This window comes from Charadrius vociferus, unplaced genomic scaffold, assembly GCF_000708025.1.
Source record: "Charadrius vociferus isolate BGI_N301 unplaced genomic scaffold, ASM70802v2 scaffold215, whole genome shotgun sequence".
Classification (NCBI taxonomy): Eukaryota; Metazoa; Chordata; class Aves; order Charadriiformes; family Charadriidae; genus Charadrius; species Charadrius vociferus.
In genome coordinates this window covers 56,117-76,580 of record NW_009648532.1, presented here as the reverse complement: position 1 = coordinate 76,580, position 20,464 = coordinate 56,117, and the positions used below count along the sequence as shown (strand labels likewise).

Sequence of the window (20,464 nt, the reverse complement as noted above, 5' to 3'; positions counted from 1 at the left end):
TGACAGAGTGTCAGAAGTGAATAGCTGTTATAACAGAAAGCAAGTACAGCTAGAGAAAGCATTATCAGGTTACAAAAATCAAAGAGATTTATCTTCACCACACCTTTAACTGCTCAGGTAAGAGCGATTCAGTGTCACCCACTGGTTCCCCCATCAGATCTTTTAAGAAGCAAAGAGGCCAGGTGTTAGGAGACCTGCTACGCTGTCCACCTGTGCCATAACTTTGATCCAAACGGCCTACAGCTTCCAGCTCTATGTTGTTCAGACATTATTTCTCAGCCCCAAAGGAAGCTCTACGGAATTTGGACATAGTTCTCAGGCTCAAATAGCATGTGAAGCTCCTCCATCAGCGCCGTCTGCACAAAACCAGGCTGTGAATCCAGAAATATTTGAGGAGGATCCACCTTCCGGAACCACCCACCAGCACAGGTTCTTTGCAGATTCAGCCTACAGTTCATGTAATTGGCAAATCCAGTGATCTTAGACTATTTACAGCGTTTGCATGTGTTCCTTGAGAAACGTATGCTTTACAGCTGACACACAAACAGCTTGCTGTACAAAGCTGCAGACTTAAACGCCAAGAAATGCCACAAGCAGAATCTGTGGGTTTCCACGGGAAATACAGCAGCAGCTTGTTACTACCACATTACTTACGTCAGCTGCAGCACCTGGTCCTCCATCAAGGAGATAAGAGGACAGATGACAATTCCTGTAAATCCAGTGTAAACAGGAGGAAACTGGTAGCACAAGCTTTTTCCATAGCCTTAAAGAAAAAAGGCAGAAGTGAAACATCATGCTTTCTATGCAGCTATAACATACAGCTGTAAGACAATTCTAACGCCTCGTTGAGCCCTAAAGAAAAAAAAAAAAGCAGCCTTTGTTCTGCCAACAGAGGAACAAAGATGGGAGATAAATATGGTCAGCATCCATTTGATACCCCTCTCTACACCAAGGTCAGAGACAAAGGCTGGGATCGAAAAAAAAGTAGCCAGCATAGCTGGTGCAGACTTACACAGTCTCGGTCAGGGCACCCTGCTCATATGAGCTACGTGGACCATCTCCAGGTTTGAGTACGACTCTCCCCAAAAAGGAAAGGATTTTTCACTTCTTCTTAGGATGTAAAGGTAACTTACCAGTTGCCATGACAACAAGATTATCTCTTCTGTCTTCTATAACAGAATTGATCACTTTCCACTGGACCCTTTAAATGAAACAAAGGGGAGTATTTTATTTTTGCTACCATGTATAACACGTACATTTTGTGAAACTGCATAATCAATTGAGTTTCAGGTTAACCAAACCCTTCCGGCTGCCTTAGAGATTGTCTTTGCGTGCTGCAACCGCTCAAACACTCCAACTACTGCAGGCAGACCCACCAGTGTTACAGTAGGGGTGTCTAACAGGACTCAGGCAAGCAACGCTTGATGCAGTCAGTCACAGAAGATCACAAAAACAACCACGTCTCCCATACATTAATAACTGATCCACAAACACCGAAAACAACTAGTTACCTCCAATGCAAAAGATTCTAAACAGGACCTTGATTTAGCACAATTTCCATGCTCTGGTGGTCTTGCAAGTGCATATAACCGCGGTCAATTTGAAAAAAGAAAACCAACCCACCCCGTTTCCAAAATTGTACCAAATATTTCAATTGAGTAAAGCAGCTTCCCCCCAGGGGTTGCTCTTAGGATTTGTCTTGCACAGAAAGCATTCCACCACCAGTCATCCAGGACCATTTCATCCCATTCCCATGGAACTTAAGAACTGTAACAGCAATGCTTGAGTACACAAGCACATACTGCATCGCGATTACACCACACTACATAGCCAGAAACCTGTCCCTCCTTAATTACAGCCACATAGCAAAGAATAACCAGACTAAGGAAGTTTACCATACAGAGAATAAACAGCAAGCAAACTCCAGAGATGTTAAAACACCTGAACTAGACCCGATACAATAAAGCTTCGATCACAGGAGGTATGGCATCAGAAGAGTCAAGAAACTCATCCTCTACTGTGAGCGTACAGTACTGCAGTTAACACTCCATAAGATTTATTTTGACATTTTGTTGTGGCAAAGGCTGCTTGTCTTTTCCTAGTGATTTTGCACAGGTCCTAGTTTGTTAGTGGTTTTTAAAGTAAGTAGTAATAAAAAAAATAATCAGAGTTGAAAGAAGGGAAATAAAATGAACCTTAGAGTGTACATTTTAACAGAAAGTATACTTACGGTTTGAAAGAAGAATGCCCAAAATGCGTCTTCAGACATGCGATGTGGCTTTCACTAGGTACTGGTAGCAATGGATCTTTAGTGGGAGAAAGGAGAAAAAAAGCTCTTCTGTGATTAAATTTTAAGAAGATGAAGCACTGTCTTGCTAACAACAGCCTGCTCGTGGCTAGTGATGCCCAAGGCCTAGGATTTGGGCAACTCCAGTGAAGAGAGATATCAAACTAAAGATATTATGGGCTAGAACAAAAGGACAAAAAACCCCAAAACAGGCTCCTTAGAGACCCTGCATGAAGAGGAAAGCGTATAGCTGAATGAAATAAAGCAATAGGTATTGTAATGCATAGCTGCATTATTTGGAACATGTTGGGTACCAGAGATGTTTTATTAGACATGTCTTTAAAGACCCTACTGAAGTTACACTAATCAATACCCGACACAGCAAGTTGCTGACAAAGTCATCGTCTTGCCGTGAACACTGAAGAAACATATTCAGGATCTCTGTTGAAATTTATAATTAACATTCAGCAGTAGAAAGCATGACATTTTCACCTAGTTTTCCCTCTGCTGGAGAAGCACACATTCCCTGTAACAGCTTGCCTGGCCATTGTTTAGAGACATGAACTGAAAAAACAAACAATTAACTCATCTGTGCCCATCTAGCAGCCCACGTTCTGCTTGGAAGAAGCAGGCACCTCTTCTCCTGCCTGATGCCATTCCTTTCCAAGGTCCACTCTAACTTACACAACCAGAGAAAGAAGCTTTCACACAGTGACAGTCCAAACAAGGCAAGGTGTATTTCACCTCACAGTTCAGCCTCTTTTCTCCATTTGATTTGTCTCCGCAGGGTCAGCTCCAAACCATCGGGTCAAGATCACCTCCAAGCTGGAATTTCCTAAGAATTCTGCCACGAAACAGCAGTAGGGGACAACACAACAAAAGCGTGCAGTGGAGGTACCATTTTCTCCTCTGCTGTGGTCTGAATAGGTCCCCTCAATTCTGCATGACCTCCACATCGGTTTTACTCCCGTTCAGCATATATAACATCTACTGATCATGGCAGCAGTCAAATATGTTTTGCCAAGGACATGTTCAAATTTTCATCTTGACACACAGACAAGCGCTCCTTCCAAAACCCAGATGAGTTTTAACTTTCTGCTTTAAGAAACCACTCACAAAACGTCACCACTCATCCACATCTGCTTCTATAGACTGGATTTTTCTTATTATTTCATTGTCCACTATAATTTAAAACATACCCAAACATTCCTCCTCTACTTCCTCAATGCCTTCATCTTCATCATCTAGTGCAACGTTCAATTCTGTGTCGGGAGTTTTCCTGGCTTTATTGGACTCTCTTTCAGTTAGAACTCCTTCAAAATCATCTACATCTTCTACAGACTGAGAAATCAGGAGGAAAAAAAAATATTTCAGAGCATGAAAGGGTAGACAGAATGCACGTCTGAGCTAACATGATATAAGGACACATGAGTTTTAGTCTGACTTAATTCTACTGGCACACAGCACAAAGAAGAGCACAGCTGTCAAACTACTTTACCAGTACCACTCAAATTCCAAGAGCCATTTCCTGGGTACCATTACAACAGCTTTTATTTCTTCTTTGCAAAAAGGTCTTTGAAATTTTGAAGGTGTTGAAATCTCATTTTATGAAATCAGTGGTTAGGGTTGGTGGGTTTGTGTTTGTTTTTTTGTTTTTTGGTGGTTTGTTGGTTTTGTTTTGTTTTTTTTTATTACTCTCAACTAGATGAAGGCACAAGTTTCACTGAGAAGTGACTTAAGGGGCTAGTGACAAAAACACAAAGGATGGGATCCCAATGCCATGTTACACTCATTGTTTCCAAAACACGGTACTCAGAGGAACACTAACTAAATACCTTCTACTTAAGTTTGCAATTGTGGTCAAAAAACCTTTTCTAGAAGGTTGACATGCAGCACTGACAACCATCCAGAAGAGAACTGGTCATTCTCGAGAAGAAAGTCCAGCTTGTTTCCCCAGACCTTTGAATCTTGCTTCCTACTTCGCTGTAAGCAACACACTTCACCTTCACAGGTGTACAAGCACACAAACACTTGTGACTGCTCTGGTGGAAACGTTCAGTGACTTTACTCAAAACACATACCACACTTTCTGGGCATCACGAAAAGAGCCAGGGTAAAGAAAAAAATAAGACAACATCTAAATCTAATATATAAGTCTTTTCAGAAAATTAACGTTACACAAGTGAAAAGACTTTAAGAGAGGTCTGCAGAACACCGCTACAAAGCATTTTGACCTACAGCCCAGAAACCCCCATGTCAGCTCAACCCCTTGGACCAGGGTTTGAATGCACGACACGGAGCAGAGCAGTTTATGAATGATAATCTACTCAAATACAGTGAGAGTGGGTGGATCAAGTCCAAGCTGGTAAAGATGCGGTATGATGCAAGCGATATTGAAGTCTCACACTAGTAAATTGAATTCTTTACGTATCCACACGTTCATCTGTCTTCCGTCCACCTTCTCTAAGCAACACCATTTTGCTCCATATTCCCTCCCCTCAACTACACTCCACTCCGCTGTGAACCAAGAGCATCACTATAAAAGAATTAAAAAACAAAACCCTGAGGCACTCACTTTAAGCATCTCCATTTCCAGTTCTTCATCACTTTCAATGACACAGGAAATATTTTGTTCATTGTCTGTGGAGCATGCCCCCTAAAAAAAAAATAAATATAATTTCTTCTTAAAGTTATTTCTATTCTACATGCAACCTTTCAACCTTCTGTACATACTATAAACTACTTCTCTATATGCTTTTACTTCTTCCTAAAAGTAACTAAGCTCAACATTCAGCTCTGTAACCAGCACCATTAAAAAAATATCTGAAAGAAATTAGAACATAACAAGGCCCTGTAGTAAGAGACAAAAACAGTAGCATCACCAGATGTGCGAAACACTTGGAACGTAAGGAAATTATAATCTGATTTAAGAAGCATCAATCCACATTCAGCTGTCTCTAGAAGGACTGCTATTTACAGCTCCCTTAGAAAATGATCTGCTTTTTATTCATGACCAAGTTGGAGATGCTCAAGTGTAGAATTTGTCCCCATACTGCAAGAGATTCTTTGATAACATATTAGCAACTGAAAGAGGAAAACTAATCAGACTATCTAGAGCTTCTGTATTCAGTACTAATCCTTCCAACCACACGACTGAAGAGCAGCTCAGTGCTTGACTACCTCCACAAATATTTTCCATACTCTGAGCCCTTCTTCCAGCCCACCTTAATATTCCCTCAGGAACAGAACATTTTTAAATCTTGGGGGAAATTAAGGATGAGATCAATTTCTCTGCTGAGTGTCCAGTATTAAGGAGGGCTTTTCTCATTACCTCAGGTACAGCTTCATTGAGCAATTCTTTTTCAGCCTGACGTTCTAAGATCTGAAGTTCTTGCTCAGTAATGTCTAGTGACATGAAATCATCTCTGTCTGCTACGTCCTTAGAGCTGGCTGCTGCAGCCCCATCTTCCACAACAGTGTTACGTCTCTCTGCCTCTTCTTCATTACCATCTCCCTCCCAGAGGCCAGCTAGTGTAGCGTCAGAGCAGATACTGAAGTCACCTTCAAGTTGTTTAGCAAATTCAGGCGTTTTAACTTTCTGTGCTTCAACATTTGCTGACTTTGCTTCAAGATTTGTTGGAGTTGCGCCACAGCTCCTCTCCAGTACACAAGGGGAACCTGAACCAAACAGCGTGCTTCTTAGGGCTTTTACATTCGCTGTAATGTCAGTCAGTATTTCTGCAGCCCTAGAAAGTAAAACAAGAAAGTTAAACCAAAATGATAAAGGCAGTTACTACATACATACATCTTTGCCACAAGTAGAACCGAGGATTCTAAAGCAGTCTGTTTCTCCAGATAGTTTGTCCAAAAGTTCACATAAAAAGGCTCAACGCTCACATGCAATTGGCATTCCACTTCGGTGAGAAGAAAATCAAATTCCTTTATAGTGAATAAAACCTATAAAGGCTCTCTGAAAACACTCTTTGTGTTATCGCCCCCATGCTTGTATGAACTCTCCATATTTCTAGTAGTTAGGCACGTGCGAGTCCTGAGCGTTTATGAAAGAAGGTCTTGCTGTGCATTTCAGCAAGAAGAAACAGATTCAAAGTTCAGTGTCAAACCCACTGCAGTTAGGTCAGTGAAAAACTATGTTCCTATGTATGAAGATAATGTTTTCCCATTGAGTGTACTGTGCTTTCTTTTTTTGGAAAAGGACGCACAGATAACAGAGATGGCTGTTAACACGCGTGTATTTGGTTGCGTAGGACCTCGGGGAGCAAGAACAAAACAACGATCTCACAGATAACGTAGAAACAGGCTGGCAAAAGTCTAACCTCTGCAAGTTTTCAAGTTGCCCAGAAGAGTCAGGGATGCGAGAAGCCAGGTCCGTTATCTCTTCCGCTAGTGAAGTCAAGCGCTCCTTCACACCCTCCGACATGTCATCTATAAGAAGTGTCAGAGTTATTTCACAATAATTGAGGTCTAACATCTGTACACAAATAAGTTCCATTCAAGTACTGCATATCTACAAGATCTACAGATAAGGCAGCATTTTCCAGTGCTTAGAAATCAAGTACTCGGAACCAGGCCAAGCTTCCGTGTACTTCAGCATTGCATCTCTTCCAGCAGCACGTTACACGTGCTCAGGGAAAAAGGATACAGAACAGGACCGTTACAAAGCAATCCTTCCCCAGTATACCCCCCAGCTTCCAGGAAAGAGCTGCTAATACAGACATACTAACTAAACCAAAGCCAAAAAGTTGCACCTCATATTAAGGTGATAGTACTACCACCTCTGTCTTTGACAGAAAAGTAAAATTCAGCCAGTGCAAAGAGGAAATAAACTTCCCCCCCTGCCTTTTTTTCAACTATAAGCTACATGCAACACAACTTTCTTACGAAGCATAGAACTGAACAAAACCTAAGGTTTTAGAATCACTTTTCTAATCAAATAAATAATGCTAAACCACTCTAAAAAAAAATGGGTCCTATTTATATACCTCAAGAAGAACATTACTTCATAAAAATGTATTTTTTTGTGGTCTTATTTCTTCTTAAACTAGATTTTTGTCCCTGCAACAGCAGAATTGAAATTAACTCACTGCAGTGTCTCCATAAACAAACTGGAATGAGAGCAGGGATTCTTACTATCTCTGTATACAGCAGAAACAAACAACGTACCAAGATCGCATTCCTACATCGCTACGGAAAATAGTTTCACAGTATGGTAACCCAGGCTATGCAAGAGCCTTTACAGTCTGAGCTCTCTGGAAGTCATCTCTAATCACCAAGAAAACAGACAACCCTGACACGAAGATACTACAAAAAAAACAACCTGTTGGGAAATAGAATATTAAGTTGTACAATTGAATAAATTCCTTATGCTTGATTGCATAATTTACCTCTTCTTACAAAACATAATTTCTGGTCTCTGTTAGTCATATTTTGCAGTTTTTGATAAACGATGAAGCCAGCCTGCAGAAAAATGGAAAAAAGTTAGTACTCCGCAGAAAAACAACATCTTAGAGACTAAACAAGAAAACCACAATAATTAATTTAGCAAACCATGGCACGAATACATGGTGAATATCAAATTCTGAGTTGTTGGCCCATGATATATAACAGTGAAAAGGTCTGCCTTACTGCATTGCTCATCACAACCAGGTAACGTTTTACAGAATGCTTCCCGAAAGGCGAAGTCCTGACTTGGGGTCCACATTGTAGTGGATACTCTTCTATAGACCCCAGCATGGTTATCTTAGAAAGTTAGCTGCGAATAAAGAGCTCCAAGGACTCCGTTCCCGGTCTCACCATCTGCTCCCCCTCACACAGATTTTACGTAGTGCTCTAAGAGAATAGCTATGAAGCTACTAAGATAGATTCTGTGTGCTTAATATTTCCCTTGATATGAATAATAAGTTATAACAGGGAAACACAGCCTGAAGCCAGGAATGTGCTAATTAGGCTACGCATGTTAACCAAAGCATCTTGGAAGAGGAAAGAGAAAGAAACAAGTTACTCCCTCGTGTTTTCCTCTGAGGCTCCAAAAGGCAGGCCAGGTGAACAGAGCACAGAAATAAAGGCATTACCTGGAAAAAGCTGGTTACAGCAGCTGCACCGGGCACCAAAAGTAGAGCTCCTTTCCTTAGTGATTTGAGTTTTAACAGGTGCTAAACCCTCTCCAGTTTAACATTTAACTAAACTAAAAAATATGCAGTGTTTCCTGAGTCAGACAAGAAAAAAACCAAACCAACAAACCAGACCACTGTCCCACTTCCCTTCCTCTACCTAACCTCACCACAGAAATAAAAGCCTGAAAGGATTTTATTTTGCTGCCATAAAGAACAACTTTCTCCCAGAAAGAAGACAGCACCCAGCAGCTTTTTGGTAAATCCCTTCACAGAACTGTGGGAAAACTACACCGTTTTCAAAATGGTAAAAAGCAGAGACTTCTACAGAGGTACAAAGATTCACATGCAACTAAATGACTCTTCCTGGTAATCCATACTGAGGTTGTGCTGTATTAGCCACTGGAGAAGGTTGTATTTCTTCAGAGTTGCTTATCTCACATATTATATTTAGCAGGATTTTGGTTCATAAGCAGCTCAAAAAAAGATGACCAAAAACCCCAGGAGAAAACACATCCAAAAGTATTAACAAACTACAGTGAACGCCTGCAGACAAGGGAACCAAAAAGGTAATTAGCACTCTTCACTTCCATCAGTAATTCTTGTACTTAAATACACGTCAGCCACGTTACACCTTTGTGGGGATAATCCTGCTGCAAGAATTTAGGCTTACTCCATACAGACAGATTCACCCGATTGCTCCACCAAATCTCACTCCCCTGAGGTGACAACTTGAAGCGAGTCCAACCAGACAGACACTCCTCAGTCGTGCCTGTTGGTGCCCATGTTACCTGGCACGTTCAGAGCACAGCAGAACCTCCAGGAGCTCTGCTTCGAGAACAGGCTCCAATAAAAAGGAAAGTCTTGCAACACCAGGAAACATTAAGAGGTGAGGACCTCACAGGAGCCTCAAGGCTGCTGTGGAATGGGGTTTCTTTCTTCCATCTACATTCAGTTTTCTACACAAAATGTTCACCACAGTATCTTCCTCAAGTGATCTCAGCAATGAGACAGGTTACCGAGTCACACACAAGAAATATCATTCTTCAACAGGGAAGATATTATGAAGCTCTGGATGAACACTGAGGTTTAAAAGGTAATACAGAAGGACCGGGACAGCAACCTGCTTGATAATATTTCTACCTTTAAGCATCCTGTATCCACAGTGGACCTCCGAGCCTTCCTACGTTCGTTATGTTCTGTGGGAGAAAGGCACTAAACCCAGCAGCTAACAGCACATTAGAGAAGGAATTTATTGATACATGGGGAAAAGTGATCTCTTCTTGTACGTACATAGGCATCAGTGGCTGCATACAATTTTTGCTCCTCGTTGAGTGGAAACTCTTCCCAGTTACTACAGCGGACAGACTTATCCTTCAAGAGCTGCTTACCAAAAAGGTGTTTGACCAGACCATTTAGACTCCATATCTCCTTACACTTCAGCTGGGAAAAGAAAAAAAACAACAGAGGACTTGTATAAAGGAGAAAGCAATTGGACCTGGCAGAACGTATTCCTCAAATCGGCAAAGTGTACATAATCCCTCAGAAGAAGCAAAGAGCTCTGGGTTAGTCAGAACAAACTAGTTTCTCAAAGCAGCGATTGTTCTCCAGGCCTAATTCTGCTCTCATCATATTAAAAGGCAGATTGGCCATTTGAATCCCGTACTTCCCTGCTCTGAAACTGCATTGTTAGGGGACATACCTATATCGTCAAGCTGGAAAGATGGCATTAGGGCAAGATGAGTCTGTGCAATTTGAGGTGGTACCAAAATAGGAAGTGTCTGTATAACATAGTCTGCGGATGGATAAAATAAAAGCCATAGACTTAAACAGCAACTCCTCCTTCCTTTGGGATTTTTCTATTATTTGCCTTTCTAATTAAACTCAGTATCAAACACCAGGCATTTATTTAATATAAACACGGGAATATTAAAGTCTGCCTGTAAGTGTTCTGTCATCTTTTGCAAGTTCTAAACTAAGTGCCAGCAAAAGAGCGCAGTTATAAACCACGCTAACCGCTATTCAGTGTGCTGGGAAGCAGTCCATCAGAAGTCTCTAGAAGTTACCCCACCACACTGCTGTTTTCAATCGCTTTTGTAACCATACTTGTCAATCACAATTGCTAAATGCTATTGCCTTAATAGCCAGTTTGGGAAACTTTCCTTCAGACCCCAAGGATCCAAGACTCACGGGCACAGCTTTCTGCTATTCCAACTTGCAAAACATGCAGAACTGTCGGGCAAACAGCAGCACTGCAGCATTATCAGCTCATCCCCTTAAATCTGGTGTAAAAAAAAATAAAAAAAAAAAAGACAAAACCAACTACCAACTGTTCCTTTTAGGTTCCCCCAAGCCCTCCCCTTTGGATTGTGCCATTATCTACAACCCTATTCTTTGTTCTCTCGAGCTTCACTTTCAAGTTTATTTTTGGTTTGTTTTCTCTTTAGCGGAAGACTTTAAAGCTGCTATCAGAAATCACAGTGCTCATCTTCATAACAAATTATCCTGGACTTGGATGCTGGGATTAAAAAAAAAGGGGGGGGGGATGAACTGAGGAACTCCAAGTCTGAAAAGAAACAGCTCCTTCTATTGCCTGAGCAAAAAAGTTTAATTTGCACTATTTCCAACCCACTAGGAACTGAAACTTCAAGGTGGCTTGTATGGAGAGCACTGCCCCAAATGCTGATGATACACCACGCTCCCCTCTCCCCCGCTTAATTACATAGGGTACATAATGCATAGAACAGAGAAAGGTATAAGTAATATTATTTCTGAGCATAAATCTCTATCCCTCCACCGGGAAACTGCAATTGTTGCTTTTATCCTACCAAACAAAAAAATCGTGCAGAAGGAAAGAGAAGTGCACGGAGAGACCGAGTACAGGCAAGGAAAAGCCTTGCAGATACAAAAAGGCAGGAAAGCGTTAAGGGACACGAGAAATAAGAATGGCAGGATGATTTGGAAGGTAATGAACCTTGTGCTCTTTTCCCTAGTAAGACAGCACAGATCTCCCCAACGACATCTAACCAAAATCCACCTAAACTGAAATTCAGGGTGCGCCAAATGCAACGCTACTTCTAAACAACGGGTCATCAGGCGCTGGAAACTGTCCCTGCATGGGAGCAGAGGCAACACCAACTTCAGAGTCATGGAAACAAAGATATTTCTATGGCTTCAGATCACATGGCAAATGCCTCCACGCGGAGGACTTCAAGGAAGACCCCGACGCTTCCTCCCAGCACCAAGCAAGCCATGGCAGGAGGGCTGCCTCCCTTCAAACAGGCATCAGTCCTCTACTGCCTCCGCAATATTTCTTGCGTCTTATTTTAAAGGTTCAGCCATTGCTGGCACGAGTACACCATTGCCTGTAGAACCTTGACTCACCACAGTCTGGCAATTTCCAACACTAAGAAGTAAATAAAATGCCTCTGCAGATGATTTAAAAAGCCATACCTTGTAAACACAAAAGGTGAACAGGCCTGGAAGGATACAAGTGTTCATTAAGAACTGGCTCGCTGGAAGACAGTACTTAGTTCTGCAGACTTTCTTGAGAGTTTTTAATCTTTTTCTTTTTAAATAAGTTACAACACATCCCTGCTTTATTCTACATAATACGCTTGCTATCAGAATTGAACTCTTACGAAGACAGGGAAGCCGCCTTTAGCATAGCACAATAACAAGATTTCCCTCCCACAACAAAAAGGTTTTAAGTTTTACTTTCTCGTTAGCAACGTCAGCCAGCTCCACAAAGCTCTTCAGTTTGATTTCAAAGTCACTCATCAGCTTCCATTGATCTCCCTCAATTCCTACGCCAACCTTTTTAATTGTTTCATCTTCGAGTAGTCTTTTGAGTCCCTTGGGAAAACCTAAAATAGATTAAGCCCAAACATCAGAAACTAAATACTGGAAGATGCCAGAAAGTCTAATGGAAATGACAAAATCCTAGCACAAAGGCCATCTGCAAAAACTTATGCTTTTAGAGGAAAGGCCGAGAAATTGCTCTGCTCATTGGACTGTTTGTACACTGGAACAACTGGAAACACCAATTCCTTGTAATATATCACATGCAGACAAGCAGGAATGAAATATTTGAAATACACAAATGCATTCTGCACCTGAAAACAAATCAAGTATAGAAGTTAAACAACTTTATTCTATTTGTCCTACAGATTGTTAAACCACATAACAGGGCAGCAACCTCTAACTGGAAGATATTTTAATTCTCAGAATTGGATGCTCATGAAACCAAATGCAATATTATTTTACTATTTTCCACATTATTCCTTCGCAGTTTTTGCTATTTCACATTCCCGGGAAACGGTTTAAACCATAAGCATGGGGAATCACCAGGAAAACAGATTCTGTGGAGGCACACTCAGTGCTAACACTGGGCTGGTCCAACAACAGCATTTGGAAAACACAATTTGCCAACCAGATCCTCCGCCAAGCCCAGAGAAGTCAGTCTTCTAAGTAAGAACAAAAATACAAGGATGTACACAGATGCTAAGCATTATATTTTGATTTGTCTCAAACTGATGGCACAGCAATCCTGGATCAAAGGGTATTTTCAAGTTTACAGAACTGAATAAAAGCATGCGGCTTTCATATCTGTTTTTTTTTTTTTTACAGGAGGAAACAGCCACAGACACTTCATACTTGAATGAAAGCAGCTTCTTCCTCCCCTCCGTGTTTGCTTCCCTTTAAAATTTAGAGCACCTTATTTAAATACATACCTTTAGGAACCCAGAGCTAGATACTATAATTACACTTGAGAGTAATTCGGGGCATCTACAAACGCACAGTATCGCGCAAGTGCACAGTACTTGGTATCTGGCTTACTTCTGATTTCAAGTTTCACCTTTTCACTGCTGTAATATATATTTACATGCTTCAACAGTCACTTTGCATCGCTAATTTTATTTTACACACCAAACCTCCACACTTTCACGGCTACCACTGACACGCTATACAGACAACGTTTGCAACTCTAGCCACAGTCGGCTGCGTTGGGCACTGAAGTTGCAGGTCCAATTCAAAGCATTAGGAAATTACTGCTAAAAAAACATAAAAAAACTGTAGTAGCCTGGTGCTGTAAAATACAGACAGAGTCCAACATTGCCAAAGTACCTCAGGCATAACACAATATGGAAATTCCTCTGTAGAGGAGATAAATACAGTTGAACCAAATGAAAGCCTGCAACATACGCAGCTGACTTACTGAACAAGGGATTTTCACCTAATATCATCATTAAAACCTTCAAGGACAGGAACTTTCCAGTAGGGAACTTGTGCTCCATTTCCACCACTTCATTTTTCTAGAAAAGTGACTGTATGAACTAAAAAGGTCTACGTTCAAGACTATACAGAGGCTACAATCTGAGAGACTGGCCGATTTTCTTAGAAGTCTACGAAAAAAAAAGAGTAAGAAATGGAAAATTATCAAGAATCCTCCTGACAAATACATGTAATTTTTGTCCTTTACACACGGTCCAAGAACTGTCCACTCTCTTCCTCCTGCAGAAAGAAGCTTTTTTTTTTTTTTTTAACAAAAAAAAAATAAGTCTTATCCAACCGGCTAATCCTGCCAACGTCTACATTTCTGTAGATCAAATGTATTCTGCATAATAATCAGAAATTGGTTGCGGTTCCTGCAAAAAGACTGACATCTCACTCAGCTCAAAGTCCATCTCCCATCGGCAAGAACAGAAATTTTAGAAAATTATTCACAAGGAAACACCATCTTCTGCTGTAACACACAGAAACACACACGCAACTGTACTCAGCATCAATACACAAACACCTTCACTCTTAAAATCAAAAGCATTTCAGCTCTTTATGACTCTTCTTCCCTTTGCTTCCTTTCTACAAATCTTTTTCTTTTGTGCACTTGTACCTTTCTGCCTGCCAGATTGAATAGCCTCCAGCAATTAAATTTTCCACCCCATTTGCTATAAATGACAAAGGATTGAACACCAACATTAAAATTATCGCTATTATACCTCAGCATGCGCACCCCAGGGAAATCAGAGACATCTCACAGGCATAGTTTCAATCTAACATTCAAACCAAAGGTTATAAAATTGCAGCCTCCTTCCCTCATTCCAATTTTCCCAATTTGGAAGCTTTTATTCACATCCGTAATGAATTCAGACTCTGTTGAGCACACCCCCTTCTCTCCCCACAGCTGCATCGCACCAGGTATCCAGTATTCTTTCTGAAAACCAATGTGACAAAATGCAGGTATTAGGAACAAACAGCACGACAGCCATCATTTTTGAGGGCTTTTGTTATCGAAGCCAAATTAAAGAGAAACACAGCCTGCTAAATTTAGGTTCACTGTTTATTTTGGTACTAGACAGAAAGCTAGTTATGTGAGCAGAGAATTAAATTTTTAAAACTGAATTAAAATATTCTTTCCCAGACAGAAAAATAATCCTCAAGTAAGATTCTTTTGCCCTGTTCAGAACCGAAAATGCTGTACGCCAGCACACGGGGCAAGGCTTGGGCTAAGATCCCCTTGATATACACAGGCAATACTCTAAGAATAAATCCCTTTATTATAGGCAGGAAAGAGGAGCAGGAAGATGCATTTTTTACTATCCAACCCAGTTCGAAATATCAGCTCACGGCTCAAGTTCAAACTTAATCACAAGAAACAGAGGGCAACTCATGCCCCGACTAACAAGGAGAGAGAAAGTACAGTACCTGCCATCGAAGAGATGTGGAACAAATAACACTTCTCCTCAGTTACACATATCTGGATTACAGCTATTTTCGCCATTTTTCCTTTAGTATACGATGGTGGCCATTCAATATCAAATCCAACAGCAGCCCCATCTGATAAACTCTGCCTGAAAAGAAATGGATATTCTTCACTCGTAACTGTTCGTCTGCCAGTATTTAAAATATCAGTCATCTTCCGTAAAGGTGACTAAGAGAATCACAGCCGCTGCATCTTTCCTTTCACACCTACAGGACGCAGAAACCATTGTAAAACCACAACCGTAAGGAGGTGAATTTCCCACTGGTCCCAAAAGCTACCAGAAACTCTTCAAACATTGTATCTTACTCCAAGCAGACAGTAGTACAGCAAGCCTCAGGAAATGGCCAGATACAGAAGGTGATGGAATAGTTTATATTCCCTTGAAAGCTCGTTCTTCATCTGTCCCACTGCACTGCAAGTTTTGCGTAGAATTTTTTCCCCCCAGTAACATAAGTTGTCCTATGCAAAAAAGGGTCGGGAAATAATCTATTTGCATCATGAATTTACTACCTTTTCTTCAAACGTACCAACCCCAGTTATGAATTGACACATACACCTGATTTCTTACAGCTCGTACTTCCCCACGAAGTCACTGAAGTTCATGGAATTATCCATACTGGGAAAAGCAACGGACCTGCATTAGAGGCTTTACCACTTCTGCTCCAAGGGATGGCAAACTTCAGTGGTGGCATCTCCCATAAAAAGAACTGTAACTGCATCGCACGACGGAGACTTTGAGAAACTGTTTCTTGTTTTTAAGTCACCACACGCTGTAGAGAAACCAGGGATCTCTCTCACAGAGATACTTTAACCATCATGAGAAATAAGTGTCTTACTGGTTGCAAGCACAAACTGAACACTTGCCACACAGAGGAAGACAGCCAATGTGACCAGATGTTTTCTCTGGCTGAACTGTTGACCTCTGCACATATCAAATGCACCATCAGCCAGCAGAAGGAGACAGAGAGAAGAGCCAAGTCCTTTCCAGAAAGGAAAAAGCACTCCAAAAAAAAACCCCCCCCAAAAAAAACAAACCAAAAAACCAAAGAAAACCAAAGTAAGAGGTATTACCTGATATCTTCTGAGAGAAGGGAACAGTCACTGGCTTCGTAGCTGTAAACGACAGAGCCGCAGAACTCTAGGAATGGCAGCCCGTCTTCCAAAACACTCCTCTGAACGATAGGCTTCTGTCAAACAACGTTTGGAAGAGGCTCAGTTACCAGCCACGCCGAACCTTGCCACAAATGCACGGGCACTGCAACCACTGCATGTGCCTGTAATGTTGTGTCGCAGCAAGGCTGGCACCGGCAGTTACCAAAATCCTGCAGCAGAACTGCGCTCCTCACACAGGGCCAGTAGCCCGTCAACCAAAAACAGGGTGACATTCCCCCTCTATCAAACCATTTGGGTCCATGCCCTGATTTCTTTGCTTAACTCCAAGCACTGGGACTGAAATCATGCAGGCTGAGTTTTCACCTCCATTTATTTTAGTTGGATTCTTCCCGCCAAAGAGATTCAGCAGCTTTCCAAGAACAAAGTGAGGGAAAACATCCATTCTTGACAGCATCAAAAACCCCTCAATACCACTTCAAACGCTCTAGCACTTGCACACCTCAAATTTGAGGAACAACATATTCAAAAATGGACAATGATTTGTTAAGTAATTTTTCAAGCCATTCAAACATGGTCAGGCTGAAGTCCTGCGAGGGATCTCTATTTCGGTACAGCTGCATGCAATAGCTGTTTCCCCATTCCCTCGGTCCCACGTTTCAGCCAGCCTGCTTCATTTAACCCAGCCAGATACAGTGTGTGAGGAACTTCACAGAGGTCTAAGTAAACTCCATGGATTTAAAGCTACTTGCAATATTTAAAAGGACCAATATCCACCATCAACTGAGGAATACTGGTTTACAAACTGAAGATTTAAGCACACAAGGTAAGGCGAACTGTAATGGTCCAGTTGACATTTCCTCCCCCGCAAGCGTATTTACCAGAAGTTTTTGACTGATAAACTTACTTGAACTGCAGAACTTCTGATAACATTGACATCCCTGAAAAACTTTTCGGTTCATTAAAGTTACATAAGTAAACTACAGTGCCAGTAACAGCAAATATAGTTAAGTATTACACAATAACACTTGAAGAACAAGACAATCCTGTCAAAAGAGGCCACAAAACAAGTTTTAACACCGTTTCAGAAACAATAAGTTGCCTTGAAGAGGGTGATTCTGAAACAAACAAAGACACTGCCGATTTTCTGCTTGCACAACAAAACATTTTCTCCAGTTAATGAAGGGTGAAAGTTTAATCAAAACCCTTCCTCAAAGAGCTTGTTGAGGCAGGCTGTCGCCGTACACAGGCTGTACCACAGCAAATTAAAGTCATGTTGGTTTTACCTGACATTTTTTAATATCCATGCTACTGATTTTTTACTCCCACTTTATAGAAGGAAAACTGCTGAAGCGAGTCTTCCGCTTTTCTCCCATTAATTAGTTTTCTAATTGTTAAAGCAGTTTCAGATGTTACAGAAGGGACCCTTCTAGTGGGAAATTTTAAACTGAAATTGCTCATATATGCAGGAAAAAAAATAATTCACGGACACATTAACATTCTTGGAACACCAGAAGCTTTGACGTAATCTTGATGAGAAATTAATTCTTCTGAAAACTCTGAGCTGCAAAACCTCTGAAATATTGAACATGTACAAACACAGAAAGGCAGAGACCCCCTACCAGAACAAACTGCCCTGTCAGGCTACAACTTGAGCTCTCAAATTACCTAGATGAAAAATCCCCAGTCCTTGCTGGTATACAGCCCCAATACTGGGTGGTCAATGCACCAAAAGCTGCCTTATACTCTGGTGGTTTCGCCACCAAAATTCACATTGTCAGGAAGAAATTTCAACAGAGGTAATAGCAACAGCTTTTGGTGTATCCATGATATTTTAATTTAAAAAAAATAAAAAAAGAGAGAGACTAACAAGCTAATTCAACCAGTAAGAACACCAGAGTACCTAAATTTAATTACAGTTTATAGGGCAAGCCAGCTGTAAACATTCAAAAATATCAAGAGCCGTGGGCCTAACTAAAAGCATGTGGTCCAATATTGTTTTATTAAGCAGCCTGCAACTAATTAAGTTTCTCCCATGTGATGACGTACCTTTTTATCACCCAAAACTCCCTCTTGGTTTTGTTTGAGCATCCACTGCGGATATTTATTCTGCAGATTAGTAGTCAGCAAATCCATTTTATTCATCTTTTCCACATTTCTGTTACTTTTACGTTAAAAGAAAAGAAAAAAAAAACAAAACAGAATAGTCAATAGTTTGTACAGAGACAAGCTGTTACTATCATCAGGCCAGAACAAGGTTACAAAGCATCACTACCATGAACTGCAAATGCTTTGTGCATGAGAATGGACAGTTACAGAGCTACCCGCATTAAAAAGCCGAAGAGCTTTAGGCCTTATATTCTTGTTCATATATGAGTAACAAAAACAAGGAAAAAAAAAAAACCAACACAGGCAAACCTCTTAAAAGTCCTTCTGGGAAAGTTCAGTCTAGTCTTATGGAGATCAGCAACTCGGACCAGAAGAGTTCACCTACTGCCATCTCTGGTGAACATAGCCCTCCTTAATTAGACAAATTCATCTGGTGTTTTAGATAACAGCAAAGGAACCAGCCACCTCACTTAAAAACAGTCAGCTGCATTTGCTGACAAACGAAGTCAGAAAAATTCAAACTCAAAACAAGATCAGACTCACACAAACGGTCCCTGCGCAGCACCTCAGGGCTGTGAGCCCACAGCCAAGAAAAATCACACAGAATTTCTAGGGCAAACTACAAACAAACAAGGCACAGGCTGTTAAGTTCTCTGGATGACGGCTGAGGTTACTTACGAACTCGCCAGCACCAGATTTAAACAAAGTGAGCTCACCAAGCAGAGGCAGCCTATTCCCAGGGCATCAGGAATCAGGGTGCATCCCCTGGAACAGGAAAGCACTCCACAGCAAAGAAATTTAAATTAGGAAGACACGCTGTCCGGAACAGCAGGACATTTCCAGCTCTCACGACTGGGGTTTTCTTTCAGTGAAATGCAGCAGGTTTTTGTAGTTGTAAGAACCGACCAATCAGAGGAAGCCTATTCCCAGGGCATCAGGAATCAGGGTGCACCCCCTGGAACAGGAAAGCACTCCACAGCAAAAAAATTTAAATTAGGAAGACATGCTGTCCGGAACAGCAGGACATTTATTTCCAGCTCTCACGACTGGGGTTTTCTTTCAGTGAAATGCAGCAGGTTTTTGTAGTTGTAAGAACCGATGACTAGATCGGAGCTGTTCCAGCTTCTCCCTGGACTGCTTTTAGTATGAGTTAGTAATCCTCCTGGAGATGGAGCAAAACAGTTCACAAAGAAATTTCTCATCCTGCTTCTTCCTGCCAGCTCCCAGGTGCTCAATATACTTTTTACAACAAAATTAGGCCAGTACTGCCTCGGTAAGACCATAGTTTTCAGCTGCACTTCCTCACCAACAAGAAAGTACAAATCCTATGCAAATTGTGCTGTTTCATTTCTTCAACACTCAAATACACCTTTTGGTTTTTTTTAAATTGATTATCTAGGCTAGGCAGAACTTTTCCCTTGGTTACCTGCCCACGTCTGCAGTGGCATGACCAACTACCAACCCAAAGACAACTTCAAAAAGTATTTTAATGCTAAAATAGTCACAAAATTGCCACTAGCAAGATGCTTCAATTAGAGCCAATCTGTTCCTGGGAGCTGGAATTGCTGGAAACAAGAGAAAGCAGCAGAGGCTAGAAACAAAGAAAGGACGCCCTGCAGCACCAGCTGCCATGCCACACACCTAGCAACACATTTTCCAAAAACCAGCTGAAAGTTCAAGAGCGCCTTTGGTAACCACCACACAAGCATCCACTGCTCACCGCAGCATCAACGCCTTTGAGTCACAGCATAGTTCGGGTTGGAAAGGAACCTTGAAGATCATCCAGTTCCACCCCCCCTGCCATGGGCAGTGACACCTCCCACCAGCCCAGGTTGCTCCAAGCCCCGTCCAACCTGGCCTTGAACACCTCCAGGGATGGGGCAGCCACAGCTTCTCGGGGCAACCTGGGACACTGTCTCACCACCCTCACAGTCAAGAATTTCTTCCTCATCTCTCATCTAAATCTCCCCTCTTTCGGTGTAAAACCATTCCCCCTTGTCCTGTTGCTCCCCTCCCTGATCCAGAGTCCCTCCCCAGCTCTCCTGGAGCCCCTTTAGGCACTGGAAG

At 41.5% G+C, this 20,464-nt stretch overlaps 1 protein-coding gene across 1 annotated transcript in view; it reads right to left on the bottom strand.

Moving 5' to 3' along the window:
- WRN (Werner syndrome, RecQ helicase-like) overlaps positions 1-19,142 on the bottom strand; it is a 46,337-nt gene extending 27,195 nt beyond the window's left edge. Inside the window, 14 exon segments of the mRNA XM_009885802.1 lie at positions 655-763; positions 1,134-1,201; positions 2,231-2,306; positions 3,487-3,628; positions 4,863-4,943; positions 5,619-6,033; positions 6,622-6,730; positions 7,690-7,762; positions 9,709-9,858; positions 12,133-12,281; positions 15,121-15,266; positions 16,250-16,365; positions 18,338-18,452; positions 19,114-19,142. Of these exon segments, the coding sequence (XP_009884104.1) occupies positions 655-763; positions 1,134-1,201; positions 2,231-2,306; positions 3,487-3,628; positions 4,863-4,943; positions 5,619-6,033; positions 6,622-6,730; positions 7,690-7,762; positions 9,709-9,858; positions 12,133-12,281; positions 15,121-15,266; positions 16,250-16,365; positions 18,338-18,452; positions 19,114-19,142 (1,778 nt within the window).
- Positions 19,143-20,464: the final 1,322 nt, after the last annotated feature.